This window comes from Pan paniscus, chromosome 12 (assembly GCF_029289425.2).
Source record: "Pan paniscus chromosome 12, NHGRI_mPanPan1-v2.0_pri, whole genome shotgun sequence".
NCBI classification, from domain to species: Eukaryota; Metazoa; Chordata; class Mammalia; order Primates; family Hominidae; genus Pan; species Pan paniscus.
Genome location: NC_073261.2, coordinates 65,323,719 through 65,345,954, shown reverse-complemented (window position 1 = coordinate 65,345,954; position 22,236 = coordinate 65,323,719). Strand labels below are relative to the sequence as shown.

At 39.1% G+C, this 22,236-nt stretch overlaps 1 protein-coding gene across 2 annotated transcripts in view; it reads left to right on the top strand.

Annotated features, from left to right (window-relative positions):
- PEX13 (peroxisomal biogenesis factor 13) overlaps positions 1 to 20,871 on the top strand; it is a 34,557-nt gene extending 13,686 nt beyond the window's left edge. For both annotated transcript variants that reach the window (XM_003830866.5, XM_063594935.1), the window contains exons 2-4: positions 9 to 703; positions 14,606 to 14,731; positions 17,348 to 20,871. In XM_003830866.5, coding sequence (XP_003830914.3) covers positions 9 to 703; positions 14,606 to 14,731; positions 17,348 to 17,646 — 1,120 coding nt within the window. In that variant the 3' untranslated portion in view covers positions 17,647 to 20,871. The remainder of the gene's footprint in view (positions 1 to 8; positions 704 to 14,605; positions 14,732 to 17,347) is intronic.
- The last annotated feature ends 1,365 nt before the right edge of the window (positions 20,872 to 22,236 follow it).

Genomic DNA, 22,236 nt, shown 5'->3' with positions numbered 1-22,236 from the left:
GGTTTTAGATCTGCTGATTTGGGTCCTACTTTAATGACAAGACCTGGACAACCAGCACTTACCAGAGTGCCCCCACCTATTCTTCCAAGGCCATCACAGCAGACAGGAAGTAGCAGTGTGAACACTTTTAGACCTGCTTACAGTTCATTTTCTTCTGGATATGGTGCCTATGGAAATTCATTTTATGGAGGCTATAGTCCTTATAGTTATGGATATAATGGGCTGGGCTACAACCGCCTCCGTGTAGATGATCTTCCACCCAGTAGATTTGTTCAGCAAGCTGAAGAAAGCAGCAGGGGTGCATTTCAGTCCATTGAAAGTATTGTGCATGCATTTGCCTCTGTCAGTATGATGATGGATGCTACCTTTTCAGCTGTCTATAACAGTTTCAGGGCTGTATTGGATGTAGCAAATCACTTTTCCCGATTGAAAATACACTTTACAAAAGTGTTTTCAGCTTTTGCGTTAGTTAGGACTATACGGTATCTTTACAGACGGCTACAGCGGATGTTAGGTTTAAGAAGAGACTCTGAGAATGAAGACCTCTGGGCAGAGAGTGAAGGAACTGTGGCATGCCTTGGTGCTGAGGACCGAGCAGCTACCTCAGCAAAATCTTGGCCAATATTCTTGTTCTTTGCTGTTATCCTTGGTGGTCCTTACCTCATTTGGAAACTATTGTCTACTCACAGTGATGAAGTAACAGGTAAGAGAACTGTAAGGGAACAGGTTCAGATACCATATAACAATCTCAAATTTCAAGAATAGATTTGTTAGTTTTCTTTATATTGATTTGTATTTACTGTTTCCAGTTATATTTTCAGTTAAGAGCTTCAAAACTGGCAGAGGAATATATAGCAAAAATAGGCTTGCTGATTAGTTTATTGTTCAGTTAAATAGTGCACATTACCTGTTTACAAGGTACTGAAATTGGTGCTGTGGAGGATACAAAGATACATAGGGCATAATTCCTATCTTTCTAAAATTTATTGGAAGGGAGGTGGTTTAAGACACATATACAGGTAATGAGGCAGAAAGTGTGATAAGAAATATAACAATTGGGGAGAGACATAAGGTTTCTTGAACCTTTTTTAATATGCAAGACACTGTGCTAGGTATTTTGTGTGTTTTATCTCATTTAATTATTTCAACAATCCAAAGAGATAGGAATTATCCTCATTTTGCAAGTGATAAAACTGAGATCCAGAGAACTCACTTACCTAGGGTCACATCTTTAATAAGGCAGAACTATAAACAAAACCAGGACTGGTTGAATGTTAAGCTATATTCTCTCAACTAGTAGAGAGTATTAGCTCACTTTAGAAAAGAGAAGCTAACATTTTTTACTGTGGTATCCAGGAAGAAATGGCATCTAAGTTAGATTTTTGAAAGCTAGGCAACCTTTCAAAAGTTAGATAAAGAAACAAAAACTATCAAGCTGATAGACCAGCTTGAACAAAAGTATATAGGCAGAAAATATGAGATTTATTTGGTAGTTGTCCTATAGTATTGCATTGGATAGTAAGAAATAATGCTGAGAAATTAGGTTGAAAGCTAATAGTAGAAGCTCTTAATTGGCATTATGAGACTTAATCTTTACATAAGGAATGGATGGTTTTTTGGTAGTTTATGTTTGTTTTTGTTTTTAAGCAGACTGACATACATGTAAATGAAAAAGTCAGTCTGAAGGGTTTAAGATAAATCAGTAGAAGTCAGCACGTTGTAATTAGATGGTAAAGTTCATAAAGGATTTGGGTTGTATTCACCTTTGTATTCCTACTGTCTAACCTGCTTGACACATAGAAGGTACTTAATAGATATTTATTAATTTGGGGGCATCAGTAATGATACTTTTGCATTAGACTGTTTGAGAGATAATGAAGACCCAAAATAGAGTGTGTGAGAAGCAGGATTCATATAATAGATTCAGAGGATGTAGTTACTGACTAAATGAGGTATATAAAGGCAAAGTAGAAATCAAAATGTCCTAGACCTTTAAATTTGGGTTATTAGAAGGATAATGTTTTATTAACTCAATAAATATTTGTTGGGTGCCAACTACATACCAAAGAATTCTCAGAGCTAGGGATATAGCAATGAATAAAATATATTCTAAAAATCTCTGCCTTTGTGGCAGTCTAATAGGGAGAAACAGTAAATAAATAAGTAAAATATATAGTAAGCCAGAAGGTACTGGTAAGTGCTATAGGGGAAAAAACAAAACCGGGAAGAATTTTGGGAGTGTCAGGAGGAGGAACAGGGGTTGCAGTGCTACATATAGTCAGGGAACGCCTCCCTGAAGGAGTTAAGGGAGTAAGTCCTGCAGCTCTTTGAAGGAAGAGTGTTTTCAGTCATAGGGAACAGCAAAAATGTAGAGGTATGTAAGTGGCATATCATGGGAACGGGAAGGCCAGTGTGATTGGAGCAAAGTGTTAGTGGCAGGAGATGAAGGGAGTAGATGGTATAAGTTGTAGACATGTGTAAGAACATTGGCCTTTATTCCAAAATGGGAAGCCACTGGAGATTTGTGAGCAAAGGAGTAATATGACCTGACTTAGGTGTTTTTTTTGTTTTGTTTTTTGTTTTTTGTTTTTCTTCGGGAGACAGAGTCTTGCTCTGTCACCCAGGCTGGAGTGCAGTGGCGCGATCTCAGCTCACTGCAACCTCCACCTCCTGGGTTAAAGCAATTCTCCTGCCTCAGCTTTCTGAGTAGCTGGGACTACAGGTGTAGGCCACCACACCCGGTTAATTTTTTGTATTTTAGTAGAGACGGGGTTTCACCGTGTTGCCCAGGCTGGTCTCAAACTCCTGAGCTCAGGCAGTCTGCCCACCTCAGCCTCCCAAAGTGCTAGGATTACAGGCATGAGCCACCACGCCCAGCCGACTTAGGTTTTAAAAAGAATACCTTTTTGCGGGCAGTCGCTTCCAAGATAGCCAAATAGGAACAGCTCCGGTCTGCAGCTCCCAGCAAGATCGACGCAGAAGGTGGGTGCATCTCCAACTGAGGTACCTAGTTCATCTCACTGGGACTGGTTGGACAGTGGGTACAGCCCACAGAGGGCGAGCTGAAGCAGGGCAGGGCATCGCTTCACCCAGGAAGCGCAAGGGGTCAGGGGGTTTCCCTTTCCTAGCCGAGGGAAGCCATGAGTGACTGTACCTGGAGGAATGGTACACTCCTGCCCAAATACAGCCCTTTTCCTATGGTCCTCGCAACTGGCAGACCAGGAGATTCCCTCCTGTGCCTGGCTCGGCAGGTCCCATGCCCACGGAGCCTTGCTCACTACTAGTGCAGCAGTCTGAGATCAACCAGCAATGCTGCAGCTTGATGGGGCAGGGCCAGCATCTGCCATTGCTGAGGCTTGAGTAGCTCACAGTGTAAACAAAGCAGCCCAGAAGCTCGAACTGGGCGGACCCCACCACAGCTCAGCAAGGACTATTGCCTCTCTAGATTCCACCTCTGTGGGCAGGGCGTAGCTGAACAAAAGGCAGCAGACAGCTTCTGCAAACTTAAACGTCCCTGTCTGACAGCTCTGAAGAGAGTAGTGGTTCTCTGAGCACAGTGTGCGAGCTCCAAGAATGCAGACTGCTTCCTCAAGCAGGTCCCTGACCCCTGTGTAGCCTGACTGGGAGACACCTCACAGTAGGGGCCAACAGACACCTTCAACAGGCGGGTGCCCTTCTGGGACAAAGCTTGCAGAGGAAGGATCAGGCAGCAATATTTGCTGTTCTACAGCCTCTGCTGGTGATACCCAGGCAAACAGGGTCTGGAGTGGACCTCCAAGCAAACTCCAACAGACCTGCAGCTGAGGGGCCTGACTGTTAGAAGGAAAACTAACAACAGAAAGGAATAGCATCAACATCAGCAAAAAGGACATCCACACCAAAACCCCATTTGTAGGTTGCCAACATCAAAGACCAAAGGTAGATAAAACTACAAAGATGGGGAGAAACCAGAGCAGAAAACCTGAAAATTCCAAAAAACCAGAGCGCCTCTTCGCCAAAGGATCGCAGCTGCTCGCCAGCAAGGGGACAAAGCTGGATGGAGAATGAGTTTGACAAGTTGACAGAAGTAGGCTTCCAAAGGTTGGTAATAACAAACGTCTCCGAACTAAAGGAGCATGTTCTAACCCGTCGCAAGGAAGCTAAAAACCTTGAAAAAAGGTTAGATGAATGGCTAACTAGAATAAAGAGTGTACAGAAGACCTTAAATGACCTGATGGAGCTAAAAGCCACAGCACAAGAACTTCATGATGCACACACAAGCTTCAATAGCTGATTCAGTGGCCAGGCACGGTGGCACACGCCTGTAATCCCAGCACTTTGTGAGGCCAAGGCGGGCGGATCACCTGAGGTCGAGAGTTCGAGACCAGCCTGACCAACATGGAGAAACCCCATCTCTACTAAAAATACAAAATTAGCCGGGCGTGTTGGCACATGCCTGTAATCCCAGCTACTAGGGAGGCTGAGACAGGAGAATTGCTTGAATCCAGCAGGCGGAGGTTGCAGGGAGCCAAGATCACACCATTGCACTCCAGCCTGGGCAACAAGAGCGAAACTCCATCTAAAAAAAAAAAAAAAAAAAAGCCGATTCAATCAAGTGGAAGAAAGGATATCAGTGATTGAAGATCAAATTAATGAAATAAAACAAGAATACAAGATTAGAGAAAAAAGAGTGAAAAGAAATGAACAAAGCCTCCAAGAAATACGGGACTATGTGAAAAGACCAAATCTACGTTTGATTGATGTACCGGAAAGTGATAGGGAGAATGAAACCAAGTTAGAAAACACTCTTCAGGATATTATCCAGGAGAACTTCCCTAACTAGCAAGGCAGGCCAACATTCAAATTCAGGAAATACAGAGAACACCACGAAGATACTCCTCGAGAAGAGCAACCCCAAGACACATAATTGTCAGATTCACCAAGGTTGAAATGAAGGAAAAAATGTTAAGAGCAGCCAGAGAGAAAGGCCGGATTACCCACAAAGGGAAGCCCATCAGACTAACAGCAGCTCTCAGCAGAAACCCTACAAGCCAGAAGACAGTGGGAGCCAATATTCAACATTCTTAAAAGAATTTTCAACCCAGAATCTCATATCCAGCCAAACTGAGCTTCATAAGCGAAGGAGAAATAAATTCCTTTACAGACAAGCAAATGCTGAGAGATTTTTTCACCAGCAGGCCTGCCTTACAAAAGCTCCTGAAGGAAGCACTAAACATGGAAAGGAACAACTGGTACCAGCCACTGCAAAAACATGCCAAATTGTAAAGACCATCAACGCTATGAAGAAACTGCATCAATTAACAGGCAAAATAACCAGTTAACATCATAATGAATGACAGGATCGGATTCACACATAACAATGTTAACCTTAAATGTAAATGGGCTAAATGCCCCAATTAAAAGACACAGACTGGCAAATTGGATAAAGAGTCAAGACCCATGGGTGTGCTGTATTCAGGAGACCCATCTCTTGTTCAAAGACACACATAGGCTCAAAATAAAGGGATGGAGGAAGATCTACCAAGCAAATGGAAAGCAAAAAAAAAAGCAGGAGTTGCAATCCTAGTCTCTGATAAAACAGACTTTAAACAAAGATCAAAAGAGACAAGGCCATTACATAATGGTAAAGGGATCAATTCAACAAGAAGAGCTAACTATCCTAAATATATATGCATCCAATACAGGAGCACCCAGATTCATAAAGTAAGTCCTTAGAGACTTACAAAGAGACTTAGACTCGCACACAATCATAATGGGAGACTTTAACACCCCACTGTCAATATTAGATCAATGAGACAAAAGGTTAACAAGGATATCCAGGACTTGAACTCACCTCTGGACCCAGCGGACCTAATAGACATCTACAGAACTCTACACCCCAAATCAACAGAGTATACATTCTTCTCAGCACCACATCACACATATTCTAAAATTGACCACACAATTGGAAGTAAAACACTCCTCAGCAAATTTAAAAGAACAGAAATCACAACAAACTGTCTCTCAGACCACAGTGCAATCAAACTAGAACTCAGGATTAATAAACACTCAAAACCACACAACTACATAGAGACTGAACAACCTGTTACTGAATGACTACTGGGTAAATAACGAAATGAAGGCAGAAATATGTTCTTTCAAACCAAGGAAAACAAAGACAGAACATACCAGAATCTCTGGGACACATTTAAAGCAGTGTGTAAAGGAAAATTTATAGCACTAAATGCCCACAAGAAGCAGGAAAGATCTAAAATCAACACCCTAACATCACAATTAAAAGAACTAGAGAAGCAAGAGCAAACAAATTCAAAAGCTAGCAGAAGGCAAGAAATAACTAAGATCGGAGCAAAACTGAAGGAGATAGAGACATAAAAAACCCTTCAAAAAATCAGTGAATCCAGGAGCTGGTTTTTTGAAAAGATCAACAAAATAGACTGCTAGCAAGACTAATAAAGAAAAGAGAGAAGAATCAAATAGATGTAATAAAAAATGATAAAAGGGGTATCACCACCCATCCCACAGAAATACAAACTACCATCAGAGAATACTGTAAACACCTCTACATAAGTAAACTAGAAAATCTAGAAGAAATGGATAAATTCCTGGACACATACACCCTCCCAAGACTAAACCAAGAAGAAGTTGAATCTCTGAATAGACCAATAACAGGTTCTGAAATTGAGGCAGTAATTAATAACCTACCAACCAAAAAAAGTCCAGGACCAGACAGATTCACAGCCAAATTCTGCCAGAGGTAGAAAGAGGAGCTGGTACCATTCCTTCTGAAACTATTCCAATTAATAGAAAAAGAGGGAATCCTCCCTAACTCATTTTATGAGGCCAGCATCATCCTGATACCAAAGCCTGGCAGAGAAACACACACACAAAAGAATTGTAGGCCAGTATCCCTGATGAACATCAATGTAAAAATCCTCAATAAAATATTGGCCAACCGAATCCAGCAACACATCAAAAAGCTTATCCACCATGATCAAGTTGGCTTCATCCTTGAGATGCAAGGCTGGTTCAACATTCGCAAATCAATAAATGTAATCCATCACATAAACAGAACCAAAGACAAAAACCAAACGATTATCTCAATAGATGTAGAAAAGGCCTTCAACAAAATTCAACAGTCCTTCATGCTAAAAGCTCTCAATAAACTAGGTATTGATGGAATGTATCTCAAAATAATAAAAGGTATTTATGACAAATCCACACCTAATATCATACTGAATGGGCAAAAACTGGAAGCATTCCCTTTGAAAACCAGCACAAGACAAGGATGCCCTCTGTCACCACTCCTATTCAACATGGTGTTAGAAGTTCTGGCTAGGGCAGTCAGGCAAGAGAAAGAAATAAAGGGTATTCAGTTAGGAAAAGAGGAACTCAAATTGTCTCCATTTGCAGATGACATGGTTGTATATTTAGAAAACCCCATTGTGTCAGCCCAAAATCTCCTTAAGCTGATAAGCAACCTCAGCAAAGTATCAGGATACAAAATCAGTGTGCAAAAATCACAAGCATTCCTATACACCAGTAATAGCCAAATCATGAGTGAACTCCCATTCACAATTACTACAAAGAGAATAAAATATCTAGGAATCCAACTTACAAGGGATGTGAAGGACCTCTTCAAGGAGAACTACAAACCACTGCTCAATGAAATAAAAAATGACACAAACAAATGGAAGAACATTCCATGCCCATAGATAGGAAGAATCAATATCATGAAAATGGCAGTACTGCCCAAGGTAATTTATAGATGCAATGCTATCCCCGTCAAGCTACCACTGACTTTCTTCACAGAATTGGAAAAAACTACTTTAAAGTTCATATGGAACCAAAAAAGAGCCCACATAACCAAGACAATCCTAAGCAAAAAGAACAAAGCTGGAGGCATCACACTACCTGACTTCAAACTATACTACAAGGCTACAGTAACCAAAACAGCATGGTGCTTGTACCAACACAGATATATAGACCAATGGAACAGAACAGAGGCCTCAGAAATAATACCACATCTACAACCATCTGATCTTTGACAAACCTGACAAAAACAAGAAATAGGGAAAGGATTCCCTATTTAATAAATGGTGCTGGCCGGGCGTGGTGGCTCACGCCTGTAATCCCAGCACTTTGGGAGGCCGAGGCGGGCGGATCACGAGGTCAGGAGATCGAGACCATCCTGGCTAACACGGTGAAACCCCGTCTCTACTAAAAATACAAAAAATTAGCCGGGCGTGGTAGCGGGCGCCTGTAGTCCCAGCTACTCGGGAGGCTGAGGCAGGAGAATGGTGTGAACCCGGGAGGCGGAGCTTGCAGTGAGCCGAGATCGCGCCACTGCACTCCAGCCTGGGCGACAGAGCGAGACTCCGTCTCAAAAAATAAATAAATAAATAAATGGTGCTGGAAAAACTGGCTAGCCATATGTAGAAAGCTGAAACTGGATTCCTTCCTTACACCATATACAAAAATTAACTCAAGATGGATTAAAAACTTAAATGTAAGACTTAACACCATAAAAACCCAAGAAGAAAGCCTAAGCAACACCTTCAGGACATAGGCATGGGCAAAGACTTCATGACTAAAACACCAAAAACAATGACAACAAAAGCCGGAATAGACAGATGGGATCTAATTAAACTAAAGAGCTTCTGCACAGCAAAAGAACCTATCATCAGAGTGAACAGGCAACCTACAGAATGGGAGAAAATGTTTGCAATCTACCCATCTGACAAAGGGCTAATGTCTAGAATCTATAAAGAACTTAAACAAATTTACAAGAAAAAAAAAACCCCATCAAAAAGTAGGCAAAAGATATGAACAGATACTTCTCAAAAGAAGACATTTATGCAGCCAACAAACATATGAAAAAATGCTCATCATCACTGGTCATCAGAGAAATGCAAATCAAAACCACAATGAGATACCATCTCATGCCAGTTAGAATGATCATTAAAAAGTCAGGAAACAACAGATGCTGGAGAGGATGTGGAGAAATAGGAATGCTTTTACACTGTTGGTGGGAGTGTAAATTAGTTCAACCATTGTGGAAGACAGTGTGGCAATTCCTCAAGGATCTAGAACTAGAAATACCGTTTGACCCAGTGATCCCTTACTGGGTATATATCCAAAGGATTATAAATCGTGCTACTATAAAGACACATGCACACGTATGTTTATTGTGGCACTGTTCACAATAGCAAAGACTTGGAACCAACCCACATGTCCATCAATGATAGACTGGATTAAGAAAATGTGGCACATATACACCATGAAATACTATGCAGCCATAAAAAAAGATGAGTTCATGTCCTTTGCAGGGACGTGGATGAAGCTGGAAACCATCATTCCCAGCAAACTATCACAAGGACAGAAAACCAAACACCGCATGTTCTCACTCATAGGTGGGAGTTGAACAATGAGAACACATGGATACAGGGCAGGGAGCATCACACACTGGGGCCTGTCGGGGTGGAGGGGCTTGGAGATGGGTAGCATTAGGAGAAATACCTAATGTAAACGACAAGTTGATGGGTGCAGCAAACCAACATGACACATATATACCTCTGTAACAAACCGGCACATTGTGCACACGTACCCTAGAACTTAAAGTATTAAATGTAAATATATATATATGTATATATATATACACACACACATATATATTAAAGTATATGTAGTATATATAAGTATATACGTATATATATAATATATGTGTATATATAAAAAAGTATATATATGTGTATATATATAAAAAAGGTATATATATATACACCTTTTTACTAAGAATGGTTTTTAGGTAGAGCTAGGGCAGAAGAGACCAATCAGGAGAGTCAAGCAGCCATTACCTTAATTCACCTGAGAAGTGATGGTGGCTTGGCTCAGCATGGCAGTGACATGGGTCCTGAGATAGAGTCAGATTGGGATTACTCACCCCTGTAATCCCAACACTGGGAGGATGAGGCCTGCAGATCGCTTAAGCCTGGCAAATCGCTTGAGCCCAGAAGTTTAAGGCCAGCCTGTGCGGCATAGGGAAAACCTGTCTCTACAACAGTTACAAAAAGTATCCGGGTGTGGTGGTGCATGCCTATAGTCCCAGTTACTTGGGAGGCTGAGATGGGAGGGTGATTTGAGCCTTGGAGGTTGAGCCTGAAGTGAGCTGAGATTGTACCACTGTACTCCAGTTTGGGTGACACAGCAAGACCCCGTCTCAAAATAAATGGAAGAACTAATATAAGTGAATGATACTACTATCATACATAGAAAGACAGAAAAGAAGACAGACTAAGATGGAAATCAGGAAGAACAGAAGTAGAACCATATTATTGCTACATTATGGAGGAAGAGTGGAAGGATGATGAATGATGTAAGGTTCTACAATAAGATCAAGAACTGAGAAAAGATTATTAGATCTGGCAACTGGAAGTCATCAAGCTCCAGCAAGTAGTTTTGGTAAAGTGGAGAAGACAGAAACTGTAGCAGAGGATAAAGGGTAAATAAAGTCAGAAGATGTGGAAAAAGAAACGATTAGCAGTGAATGGAAGGAGGGAGGAAAAGAATGGCCAAATTGAGTGATCAAGTTGTTGTGGGAGATTGTCAGTTTTTTGTTTTGCTTTGTCTTTTCAGAAGTGAGGAGATCTGAGAATGTTTTTAGGCTAAAAGAAAGGAGTCAGTAGAGAAGGAGCAGTTATAAATAAGGGAAAGATAGGAGTTAAATGATGAAGAAGCTACTATAGGAAGTAAGAGAGGGTGTGATCTTACGGAACCTGGCAGGTAAAAAGGAAGGACGGTTTTTTATCTGAGTCAAAAGGAGAGGAAATCGGTAATGATACAAAGAGATTTTTGAGGAGAAGCAAAATTGAGGTCCTATTACTTTAGCTCTTAGAGCAGGGGTTGGCAAACCGTGGCCTGTGGGCCAAATCTGGCCTGCTCCTATTTTTGTACAGCTCACAAGCTAAAAATGGTTTTTATACTTTTCAGTTGTTGGAAAATTAAAAGAATGTTTTAAAAATTGAAATAATCTGTGATGTGAAAATTATATAGAATTCAAATTTCATTAATAAAGTTGTATTGGAGCACAGCCACACTTATTTCCATACATATTGTTATGGCTGCTTTTCCACTGTAACAGTGGAATTGAATAGTTTGCACAGAGACTATATGTGAAATTCCGATGGCTTCACTTTTGCTCTGCCCACTACAAATTTCAGTAACTTAGTTATAACTTGATAGCATGATGAGTAATATATACATTGTTATACTACAGTGGGTTTTTTTTGAAATTATGAATTCATATATGACACACAAGAAAAAAGTGTACTTTGAGTGTCATATTTTCAAGGCACAGTATAGTATGAATTATTTCGTTATTGAATTAGATGGTAAAAAAACTATTTATTATACAATGACACTATAGCTATGTTAAATGGCTATACTACATATCAGCATTACCAGATTGAGCACTCATCACAGAAAATCAACAGTCAAAAAAATTAGAAAATTTAAAATGGAATTCTCATCACAGCAGAATTTCCGCATCAAAATAAAAATAAAATAAAATGAGGCTGCAACCAAAATAAGTTCCTGAGAGGTTCATATGTTACCCAAGCAAGGAAACCTGTTTACCCATGGTCATTGCAACAGCCAAAAAAAATATGTTCAGAGAAAGTAAACTTGTTTAAGATTATTAGCTTCTCAGTGAGAACAGTTCCTTGAAGAGTTGATGGCATTTTGAACAACATGGCCAACTTAAAATAAGACAAATGATTTGAATGTTTTTCCTTGGCTCATCATGACCCAATGGATATTAATACTTGCTAAATCTGTTGGCTAAATGTTGTCATCATGGGAGTGAGTTCATTATCTCGAGAGTGAGTTTGTTATACAAGCTAGTTTGGCCCTCTTACTCTCTCGCATGCACTCTCTTGCCATGTGATGCCTCCTGCCATGTTATGACACAACAAGAAGGCCCTTACTAAATGCCCCTTGATCTCGGATTTCCTAGCCCCCAGAACTGTGAGCAAATAAACTTTCATTGTTTACAAATTACCCAGTCTGTAGTATTCTGTTAAAGTAGCATAAAACAAAGACAGGCTGGGTTCGGTGGCTCATGCCTGTAATCCTGGCACTTTGGGAGGCCGAGGTGGGCGGATCATGAGGTCAGGAGATCAAGACCATCCTGGCTAACGTGGTGAAACCCTGTCTCTACTAAAAAAAAAAAAAAAAAAAAAAAAAATTTCAAAAGACAGTACTGCTTAGTTGTTTATTTGAGAAATCAATGATGAATTGGAAATGACTGAAGAATTAGCCTCTATGAATAGTCATGGTTCAACTACAGACAAGAACATTTTCAAAGAAGGTGAAAACACTGATTCTGTACAACCTGAATCTGCTAAGATGTGTTGCACCTGATAATGGTGAAAATTCTAGGTGGAGCAGGAAAAGGCCTAGTTGGACAAAAGTTACAAAGGTTTTGAAAATACAGTTTTTTTTGTTTATAGTTATTCATTGTATTAGCAGCCACATTGCAGAAAATATTTGAATTTATCATGTGTTATTGAACTAGTAGTGTCAAGGTAAAGTTTATTCACTCTTGTGACATAATCATTGTCAGTTTTGTAAATTTTTGTCAGATACAGAAGCTGAAGATCCCGACTTGCCCTACCGCATGGCAATTCAATGGCAGAACAAGGTTTAAGTTTTATTTTATTTTTTTTGAGATTGAGGCCAAGAATGAAATTTTTCTGAACAGAACTCCTTTTCAGCTATTGTTATTAAACCCATTCAGCTTTGGAAATCACCTTTTACTGCAGACTTAGTTAAATTCTGAGTTCTTTTTGGAGACAGGGTCTTGCTTTGTCAGCCAGGCTGGAGTGCAGTAGCATGATCATAGCTTACTGCAACCTCACACTCTTGGGCTCACATGATTCTCCTACCTCAGCTTCCCAAGTAGCTAGTACTAGAAGTACGCACCACCACACCTGGCCAATTTATTTATTTATTGTGGAGACGAGATTCCACTGTGTTGCTCAGGCTGGTCTTGAACTCCTGGCCTCAAGCAATCCTGCCTTAGCGTCCCAAAGTGCTGAGTGAGATTACAGGCATGAACCACCATGTCCAGCCCAGACTTAGTTATATTCTTTGTTGTTGTTGTTTTCTTTTTGAGACAGGGCCTCGCTCAGTTGCCCAGGCTGGAGTGCAGTAGTGCAGTCTCGGCTCACTGCGACCTCTGCCTCCCAGGTTCAAGCGATTCAAGCTGAGACTATAGGCACGTGCCACCACATCTGCCTAATTTTGTTTATTTTTTTGTAGAAACAAGGTTTCCCTATGTTGCCCAGGTTGGTCTTGAACTGCTGGACTCATGCAATTTCCCCTGTCTCAGCCTCTCAAAGTACTGGGATTATAGGCATGTGCCACCATGCCCGGCTAGTTTTGTATTTTTAGTAGTAATGGAGTTTCTCCATGTTGGTCAGGCTGGTCTCAAACTCCCGACCTCAGGAGATCCACCCGCCTCGGCCTCCCAAAGTGGTGAGATTACAGGTGTGAACCACCACGCCTGGCCTATATTCTTAAGTAATTCAAACGGAAACCACAAAGCAGAACAGTGCTTATATGCAAAACTTATGCTGGAGTAAAGTTTTGACAACACCTAATACAGTTTGACTCACAAGTAATGTCACACTGCTTTATAGACCTCTCAGACTGTCAGAAGTTAACACAAGCAGTATCTCCATTCCCACGCAAGTTGGCAGCAGATACATTTTCCAAGCTTAAGCTATTAATACAATGCCAGAGCATTTTTTGGACCTCCATGCAAGCACAAAGGAAATTTCCATATTTCAAAATCCATTTAACTATGCAATTGAGGAACTTCCACTTAATCTTCATTTGGAAGTGATTAATCTGCAATGTAATAACATGGTAAAAGGCAAATATCGAGAAGAATTTAACAGAATTATATTCTGGCCTATTACTCTCCCAACTAATAAATATGCTCAATTAAAACCACATACTCATAGACTCATATTAGGATTTGACATTACCTATCTGTGTGAAAAGGCATTTTCAAAAATGCAGTACCTCAAATTTTATTACAAATTAGAATTAGCAAGTGAATATTTATAATTGATTTCCAATTAAGTGAAATATCCTTCCCCCAAAATATTTCATTCTTCTAAGTAACTTCCAAATAGACCTGTATTACCAAAAAGAAACATGGTTATTATATTTTTAATCTTGTCAATAAATTTATGGAAATTTTGTTTCCTCTTTTTATAAAAGTAATTGCCCAATATCCTGTTTTGCCTCTTGACTTTCAAAGTCTAAAATATTAACTATCTGACCCTTTTCCGAAAAAATTTGCCAACCCCTGGCTCACGGTAAGAGAGCGGCAAGTTGGAGCTTAAAGAAAGGAAAAAGTTCATAATAGATATCTTTAGTGGATCTATTGTTGATTTAACATAGTATTCATTATAGTTTTTACTTGGGAGGGGAGGACTTTTCTCTTGGCAAATTTATGCAGTTTGCAAGCCATAGCCAGTGAAATATCTGCATTTTTCTTTTGTAAATTTTATTAACCTAATTTTAATTTGGCTTATAGACAGCATCAACTGGGCAAGTGGTGAGGATGACCATGTAGTTGCCAGAGCAGAATATGATTTTGCTGCCGTATCTGAAGAAGAAATTTCTTTCCGGGCTGGTGATATGCTGAACTTAGCTCTCAAAGGTAATAAATTATGAATAAGTTGGAATTATCTGTAAATTTTGTTATTCATAAATGCAGTATTAAAAACTACAACAAAGGATCTTGTTCATTGTTAGTTAACTTAGAGATAGTTACTAGAACTTTTTCATGTCAATTTACAGCTTCCAAATCTGGAGGAGTCAGGAAGAAATGCCCCAGCAGAGTTATTCGAATACTATTTCACTGAGATAAGGAAAGGCTTTGTTTATATAGGCTTTTCTAAACTCAAAATACTTGAATTTCAAACTGTTAATCCCCACACAAAAACGTGATGTCAGTAACTAAACATAACAAATCTAATAAAGCAAAGGAATTATGTAACATCATCTAAGCATTGCTGTTAGTCCTTGATTACTGGGACTGGTGTTGCTTCTTTATTACTTCAGTAGTGTTTACCTCAGAAATTTCATCGTAAGTATTTTAGGAAATAGTGTCATGAAGTATTATAGAACCCCAGCAAGAGATTTATATGTATCTCAGGTTTATTTTTGGACCAAGTCACTGATACTTTTTAATGACGCTAGGCAAAATGACCTTTTCCTTCACCCTTCCTGAGTAATGATTATCAGGATTTTTATGGATTTTTTTTAATATGTGTATTTATGGGGATTCAAGTTTATTGCAAAAAGTGATGTTTTGTTGATAAAGGTACTAATAACAATAACATGTTATTTATTGAGTACTTACTATGTACAAGGTACTGTATTTTACATATTTCATTTAAGCCTTACAATAATACGGTGAAGTGGTACTATTATTATCCTGTCATTGTTTTACCCTTGAAGAAACTGAGACTCAGAGTAAGTAAATTGTCCAGTATCACAAAGCAAAGGTGCAATAGAACTGGACAATGAATCTAGGTTTGTCTAACTTGAGACCTTGTGCTTTTAACAACTCTGGCTGTTTTTTCATGGAAGGATCTATTTATGGAAACTTCACCCTTTTTTTGGTTTTAGTCATTTTTTGCGGGGAAGAAATACTTTCAATGTTCAAATCATTACTATGTAAATAATTGAAAATTTTGGATGAGATTACTAAATCTTTGCCTCATCCCTTTTACAAAAAACCTAGACTTAAGCGAGGTGCAGTGTGTGCACCTATAGTCCCACCTACTCAAGGGGCTGAGGCAGAAGGATCACTTGAGGCCAGGAGTTTGAGGCTGTAGTATATTGTAATCACACCTGTGGAACAGCACCACTGCACTCCAGCCTGGGCAACGTAGTGTAACCTTGTCTCAAGAAAAAAAAAAACAAACCTCTAGACTTTTAGGTATTCTATTCGTATTTTTCTTTCTTTCTTTTTTTTTTTTTGAGACAGAGTCTAGCTCTGTTGCTCAGGCTGGAGTGCAGTGGCACGATCTCGGCTCACTGCAACCTCCGCCTCCCGGGTTGAAGTGATTCTCCTGCCTCAGCCTCCTGAGTTGCTGGGACTACAGGCACATGCCACCACGCCCAGCTAGTTTTTGTATTTTTAGTAGAGACAGGCGTTCACCATGTTGGTCAGGCTGATCTCGAACTCCTGACCTTGTGATCCGCCCGACTTGGCCTCCCAAGGTGCTGGAATTACAGATGTGTACCACCACGCTGGGCCTATTCATATTTTTCTTATAGGGAAAATAGCAATTTACTATTTTGGATTTCAAACGAATGATTTTTTAAAGATTTGTTGTTAGAGACAGGAACAACACAGATAATTTTAATTAGAGGTCATGTGGTTTCTTTCAGTTACATAACACTTCAGAAAAATTTTATATTTCATTATTCTTCAATGAATAGTGCCTCTTAACACTAGCTTGCTTCTTGGCTTTCCTCCATTGCTCAAGAAAAGTATATTTGGGCCTTTGGAACAAAATCAGTCGTAGACATGGTAAATTTGTTTTTTCCTGTTATTATAGAGCATTAAACATTAAAAAGTCTTATATTGTGCCTAAATTATAATGTTGAACTAAAATTGTAACAGTTAAGCAGCTTTTTAAAGATATAGATAAAATAGGAAAATACAATAGAAAATTGAGTACATTAAATAATCTTTCTTTAAGCTTAGAGTATTGCCTTTATTTATCATATGGCTAGAAATAACAGAGGTCTTCAATTTTTTGCCCATCTTGGATTGAAATTAATATTTACTGTCTTCAGGATTGTTTATCACAATCACATGAAACGAATTTTATATTTTTGCCAAAAGTAGGCTAAGAAAGCTGAGTGCATTAAAGGTATATCTTTTCTATACTTATTCCTAACTTACCCAGTTGAGAAGGAATAAGATATTCATTTTTTAGACTCCAGTTTAAAATATGAAAGACATTGATGTTAGTTTTCAGTTTTGAGAGAACTAAATCTCCCTACTCCCAACTGATAATAAACTTTATGTTCTTCAAGGTGGAAGGAAATATTTAGTAAGTATAAAATAAAAATAGAAGAATGGACCCTAGAACTGTTAAGCCTACTCAGCATTTGATTTTGAATATATATGCATGTACTATTTGTTATCTACTATGTAAGCATAACAGATTTTCCTGAATGTGATATTTTACCATTAATATTCTGTTGGACCTCCAAAGTATATTGTAATTACAAGACTGTCTTTTTTTTCCATCAGAACAACAACCCAAAGTGCGTGGTTGGCTTCTGGCTAGCCTTGATGGCCAAACAACAGGACTTATACCTGCGAATTATGTCAAAATTCTTGGTAAAAGAAAAGGTAGGAAAACGGTGGAATCAAGTAAAGTTTCCAAGCAGCAACAATCTTTTACCAACCCAACACTAACTAAAGGAGCCACGGTTGCTGATTCTTTGGATGAACAGGAAGCTGCCTTTGAATCTGTTTTTGTTGAAACTAATAAGGTTCCAGTTGCACCTGATTCCATTGGGAAAGATGGAGAAAAGCAAGATCTTTGATATCTTTCATGTTTGCCTGCATTGAACAATACTTTAGAGTACTTTTTAAAATTATTTCTCACAAAGAAATGAATGTACAATCCAATGAAAACATTTGTTATTGGCTATTCCAGGTGTTTTGCTGCTAGAAATTATTAAAGTTACACACTAGTATGTTGGTCTGGTGACCTGGTTACATTTTATTATACACATCATTGGACCATAAGGACATTTGTTTCACCTAGATTTTAAGATTATGGAGACTGCTGTCATTTTTATCTTATTTAAATCTCTAGGTTTATTGGAAGAGTAAGATTGATGAACTATAGCATGCACAGTTTGGTACAGTAGGGATCATTAATACTTTTAAAAGTTCTACATTAATTGACTTGGAATCCTTAGAAATGGAGTGGTAACATGTCAGTAGGAGAACAGGCAAAAGGTAAATTTTTTTTTTTTTTTACAACCTTAAGTAATCTCAATAATAAAATTTTCTGATCTGTATTATATCCAGTGTTGGGTTTATATTTTCACCCACAAACAACTGACACTGCTATCTTTTACTGTATTTTTAAAAATTTAATTTGAAAAGGTCACCCAGAAGCATTCTGAAGGAAATGGTTCTAGAATTATAGAGTATGTAGCCCTAATAGTTTTCCCTCCTAGCAAAAAGTCTGAAATTTATCTTTCTTACAAACTGTTCCATTTCTTCTAAGGATCCCTTAATTATTTATCTCTTTAAGCCAGGCGTGGTGGCTCACGCCTGTAATCCCAGCACTTTGGGAGGCTGAGGCGGGCGGATCACCTGAGGTTGGGAGTTCAAGACCACCCTGACCAACATGGAGAAACCCCATCTTTACGAAAAATACAAAATTAGCTAGGTGTGGTGGCACATGCCTGTAATCCCAGCTACTCGGGAGGCTGAGGCAGGAGAATTGCTTGAACCCCAGGAGGCGGAGGTTACGCTGAGCCGGAGATCTCGCCATTGCACTTCAGCCTGGGCAACAAAAGTGAAACTCCATCTCAAAAAATAAAATTATTTATTTCTTTAAAATATGACTAGTTTTCATACTGGGTGAATCAGAAGTATATGAAAGGTATACTTTCTTTTCCTACAACAAATACTTGAGTTCTTTTGAGTTTGCACTTAATGATATAATCAGTTATAATAGTAATTTTTAATATTTTCATAGATTGTTTGCTTCTACCTTGTGTAATTTTTTAAATTCCATATTTAGGATGCTCTGTAAATATTGAAAATGTGTCACATTGGATACATTTTTCTTTTAGGTTTAGTTTTTACTACTGAGACTTATTTATAGTCTTGGTGCTCTATTGCCATTTAGAATATGATAATCCTCATGCCTTTAATCTCAGCACTTTGGGAGGCCAAGGCGGGCGGATCACCTGCGGTCAGGAGTTTGAGACCAGCCTGGCCAACACGGTGAAACCCTGTCTCTACTAAAAATACGAAAATTAGCTGGGTGCACTGGCGTGCACCTGTAGTCCCAGCTACTCAGGAGGCTGAGGCAGGAGAATCACTTGAACCCGGGAGGCAGAGGTTGCAGGGAGCTGAGATCATGCCACTGCACTCCAGCCTAGGGGACAGAGCAAGACTCTGTCTCAAAACAAACAAACAAAAAATAATAATACGATAATGCTATTTGACGTGTTTTTTGGTTTATAATGATTTTAAATGCAGTTAACTTTCAGTACACTGAATATTTCCCCAGAAAATTGGAAACTTCATATACTTGCTATGAACATACTACAGAGTAATACTATCAGGAATACAGGTGTATAAGAATACATTTATAGATATTGTTGAAAACTTTGAACTGTTTGATAAAAATTGTGATTTAGTATTTTTTCTTTTGTCTTTTTTTGAAACGGAGTCTCGCTCTGTCGCCCAGGCTGGAGTCCAGTGGCGCGATCTCGGCTCACTGCAAGCTCCGCCTCCCGGGTTCACGCCTTTCTCCTGCCTCAGCCTCCCGAGTAGCTGGGACTACAGGCGCCTGCCACCAGGCCCGGCTAATTTTTTTTGTATTTTTAGTAGAGACGGGGTTTCACCGTGTTACCCAGGATGGTCTCCATCTCCTGACCTCGTGATGAGCCCGCTTCGGTCTCCCAAAGTGTTGGGATTACAGGCGTGAGCCACCGCACCCGGCGATTTAGTATTTTTTTCTAATACACTATGTTCAACAAATAAGTAATTCTCGAATAGTTCAGATTAAAACATACAGGAACCAAGTACATACCCAGCATAGAAGAACTTTACTAAAGGCTTCTTGGAAAGCCCTTTTTTGAAACGACAGTATCGTAAGTAACATATCATTTATAATAGAAATCTTGACCCAGTGCAGAAAAATAAATACTTTATAGTAAAATTTATTTATCTTTGGCCAGTTTTCCAACACCCAGGTATTAGCCTTGAAGTTCAAGAGATAAGGTTTCTTGTATATTATTTTTCATTTGTGTTCTACAATTAAAGGTTCTGCTTTGATTTGTCAGATAATTTATAGAAATTTTGTTCTCAAAACAAATGTTTGATAAAACAGATTATTAAATTTGGCGTTGAGATGTCTAAATTGAATGCTAGAAGTAAAGTAGAAGTGACCACTATTAAAGATGTATAGGGAGAAGAGTACAGCACAAAGTGATAAAATAGTGACACTTTTGTAAGGGTGTTTATTGTTTGGTTAAGTCTGCTAAATTATGGTATGCATTATCTGGTGACTATTTGTGCCTGAAAATTCGTTTTGTATTAAAATTCTGGAGAAGGAATTCAGGACTAGAATAAAGAGAAATTTTGTAACCTTTTTTATCATGACAGTTTTAGAATAATTTTTTTAGCTGAGATTAAATGTTCAAGGCTCCAATATTATTTTTAGGAACTTATTTAAGGAGTGCTACTTTACAGAAATTACTAACACACCAAAACATTATTAATTAAATAAAATATAAGTTTACAATAATAAAACATGTTTCTTTTAATTTTTCTGATTATATTTTATGAGTTCAGAAAGGAAATGGTAAAAGAACTATACATTTTCATGTTTTAACATTTTATGTACGTACTTGATTCTGTCTGTGTGTCATAATTACACATTTACTTGAACACAGCTATCCTTTATCTTGTGCTTTCTTTAATAGAAAAATGAACAGAAACTGAATGCAGTTAAATTTTTATTTTTAGTAGGTTGTGAAGTTACTTTTACTGGAGAAATAAAAATATGTTAAACTTGATTGACTTTTTAAGATAAATTGTTAACACTTTTGCAGGATTAGAATTAATATGAAGTATCTCTTTAACATTATTGTATATATTACCTACCGCAAACCTATCTGTTCTGTTTCTTTGTGATTTAAAGAAAAATAGGCCAGGCGTGGTGGCTCACACCTATAATCCCAGCACTTCGGGAGGCCAAGGCAGGCGGATCACAAGGTCAGGAGTTCGAGACCAGCCTGACCAATATGATGAAACCCCGTCTCTACTAAAAATACAAAAATTAGCCAGGTGTGGCGGTGGGTGCCTGTAGTCCCAGCTACTTGGGAGGCTGAGGCAGGAGAATTGCTTGAACCCGGGAGGCAGAGATTGCAGTGAGCCAAGATCGCGCCACTGCACTCCAGTCTGTGCGACAGAGCGAGACTCCATCTAAAAAGAAAAAAACAAAAAAAAAGAAAAATAATACATTTATATAGAATTACCTACAGGTGTGTTAAATAAAAACACTTCATACCTAGATTTTGGGGGATCTAGATTCTAGTTTAGACATCACTGCTTACTGTAAGATTTAAGTCCCATTATTTATTTTTCAGTTTCCTAAATTATAACAATAGGCATAGCTGCTACACATGCCTCACATGAAAGTGCTTTTTTTTAATGTTAATTTTAATTTTCTTTTTGAGACAGGGTTTTGCTCTTGTCACCCAGGCTGGAGTGCAATGGCGAGATCTCGGCTCACTGCAACCCCCAACTCCTGGTTTCAAGCGATTCTCCTGCTTCAGCTTACCTGGTAGCTGGGATTACAGACACCCGCTACCATGCCCAGCTAATTTTTGTATTTTTAGTAGAGTCGGGGTTTCACCACATTGGCCAGGCTGGTCTTGAACTTCTGACCTCAGGTGATCCACCCGCCTCAGCCTCCCCAAGTGCCGGGATTACCGTCATGAACCACCACGCCGGGCCTGAAAATGCTTTTTAAAAAATACAGGGGCCGGGTGCGATGGCTCACGCCTGTAATCCTAGCACTTTGGGAGGCCGAGGCAGGCAGATCACCTGAGATCAGGAGTTCAAGACCAGCCTGGGCAACACGGTGTGATCCTGTCTCTACTAAAAATACAAAAAATTAGCCAGGCATGGTGGCACACACCTCTAGTCCCAGCTACTCGGGAGGCTGAGGCAGGAGAATTGCTTGAACCCGGGAGCCGAGATTGCATCACTGCACTCCAGTGTGGGCAACACAGCGAGACTCTATCTCCAAAAAAAAAAAATTTATATATATGTATATATATAGAGAGAGAGAGAGGTGGGTGTGGTGGCTCACCCTGTAACCCCAGCACTTTGGGAGGCTGAGGTGGCCGGATCACCTGAGGTCAGAAGTTCAAGAC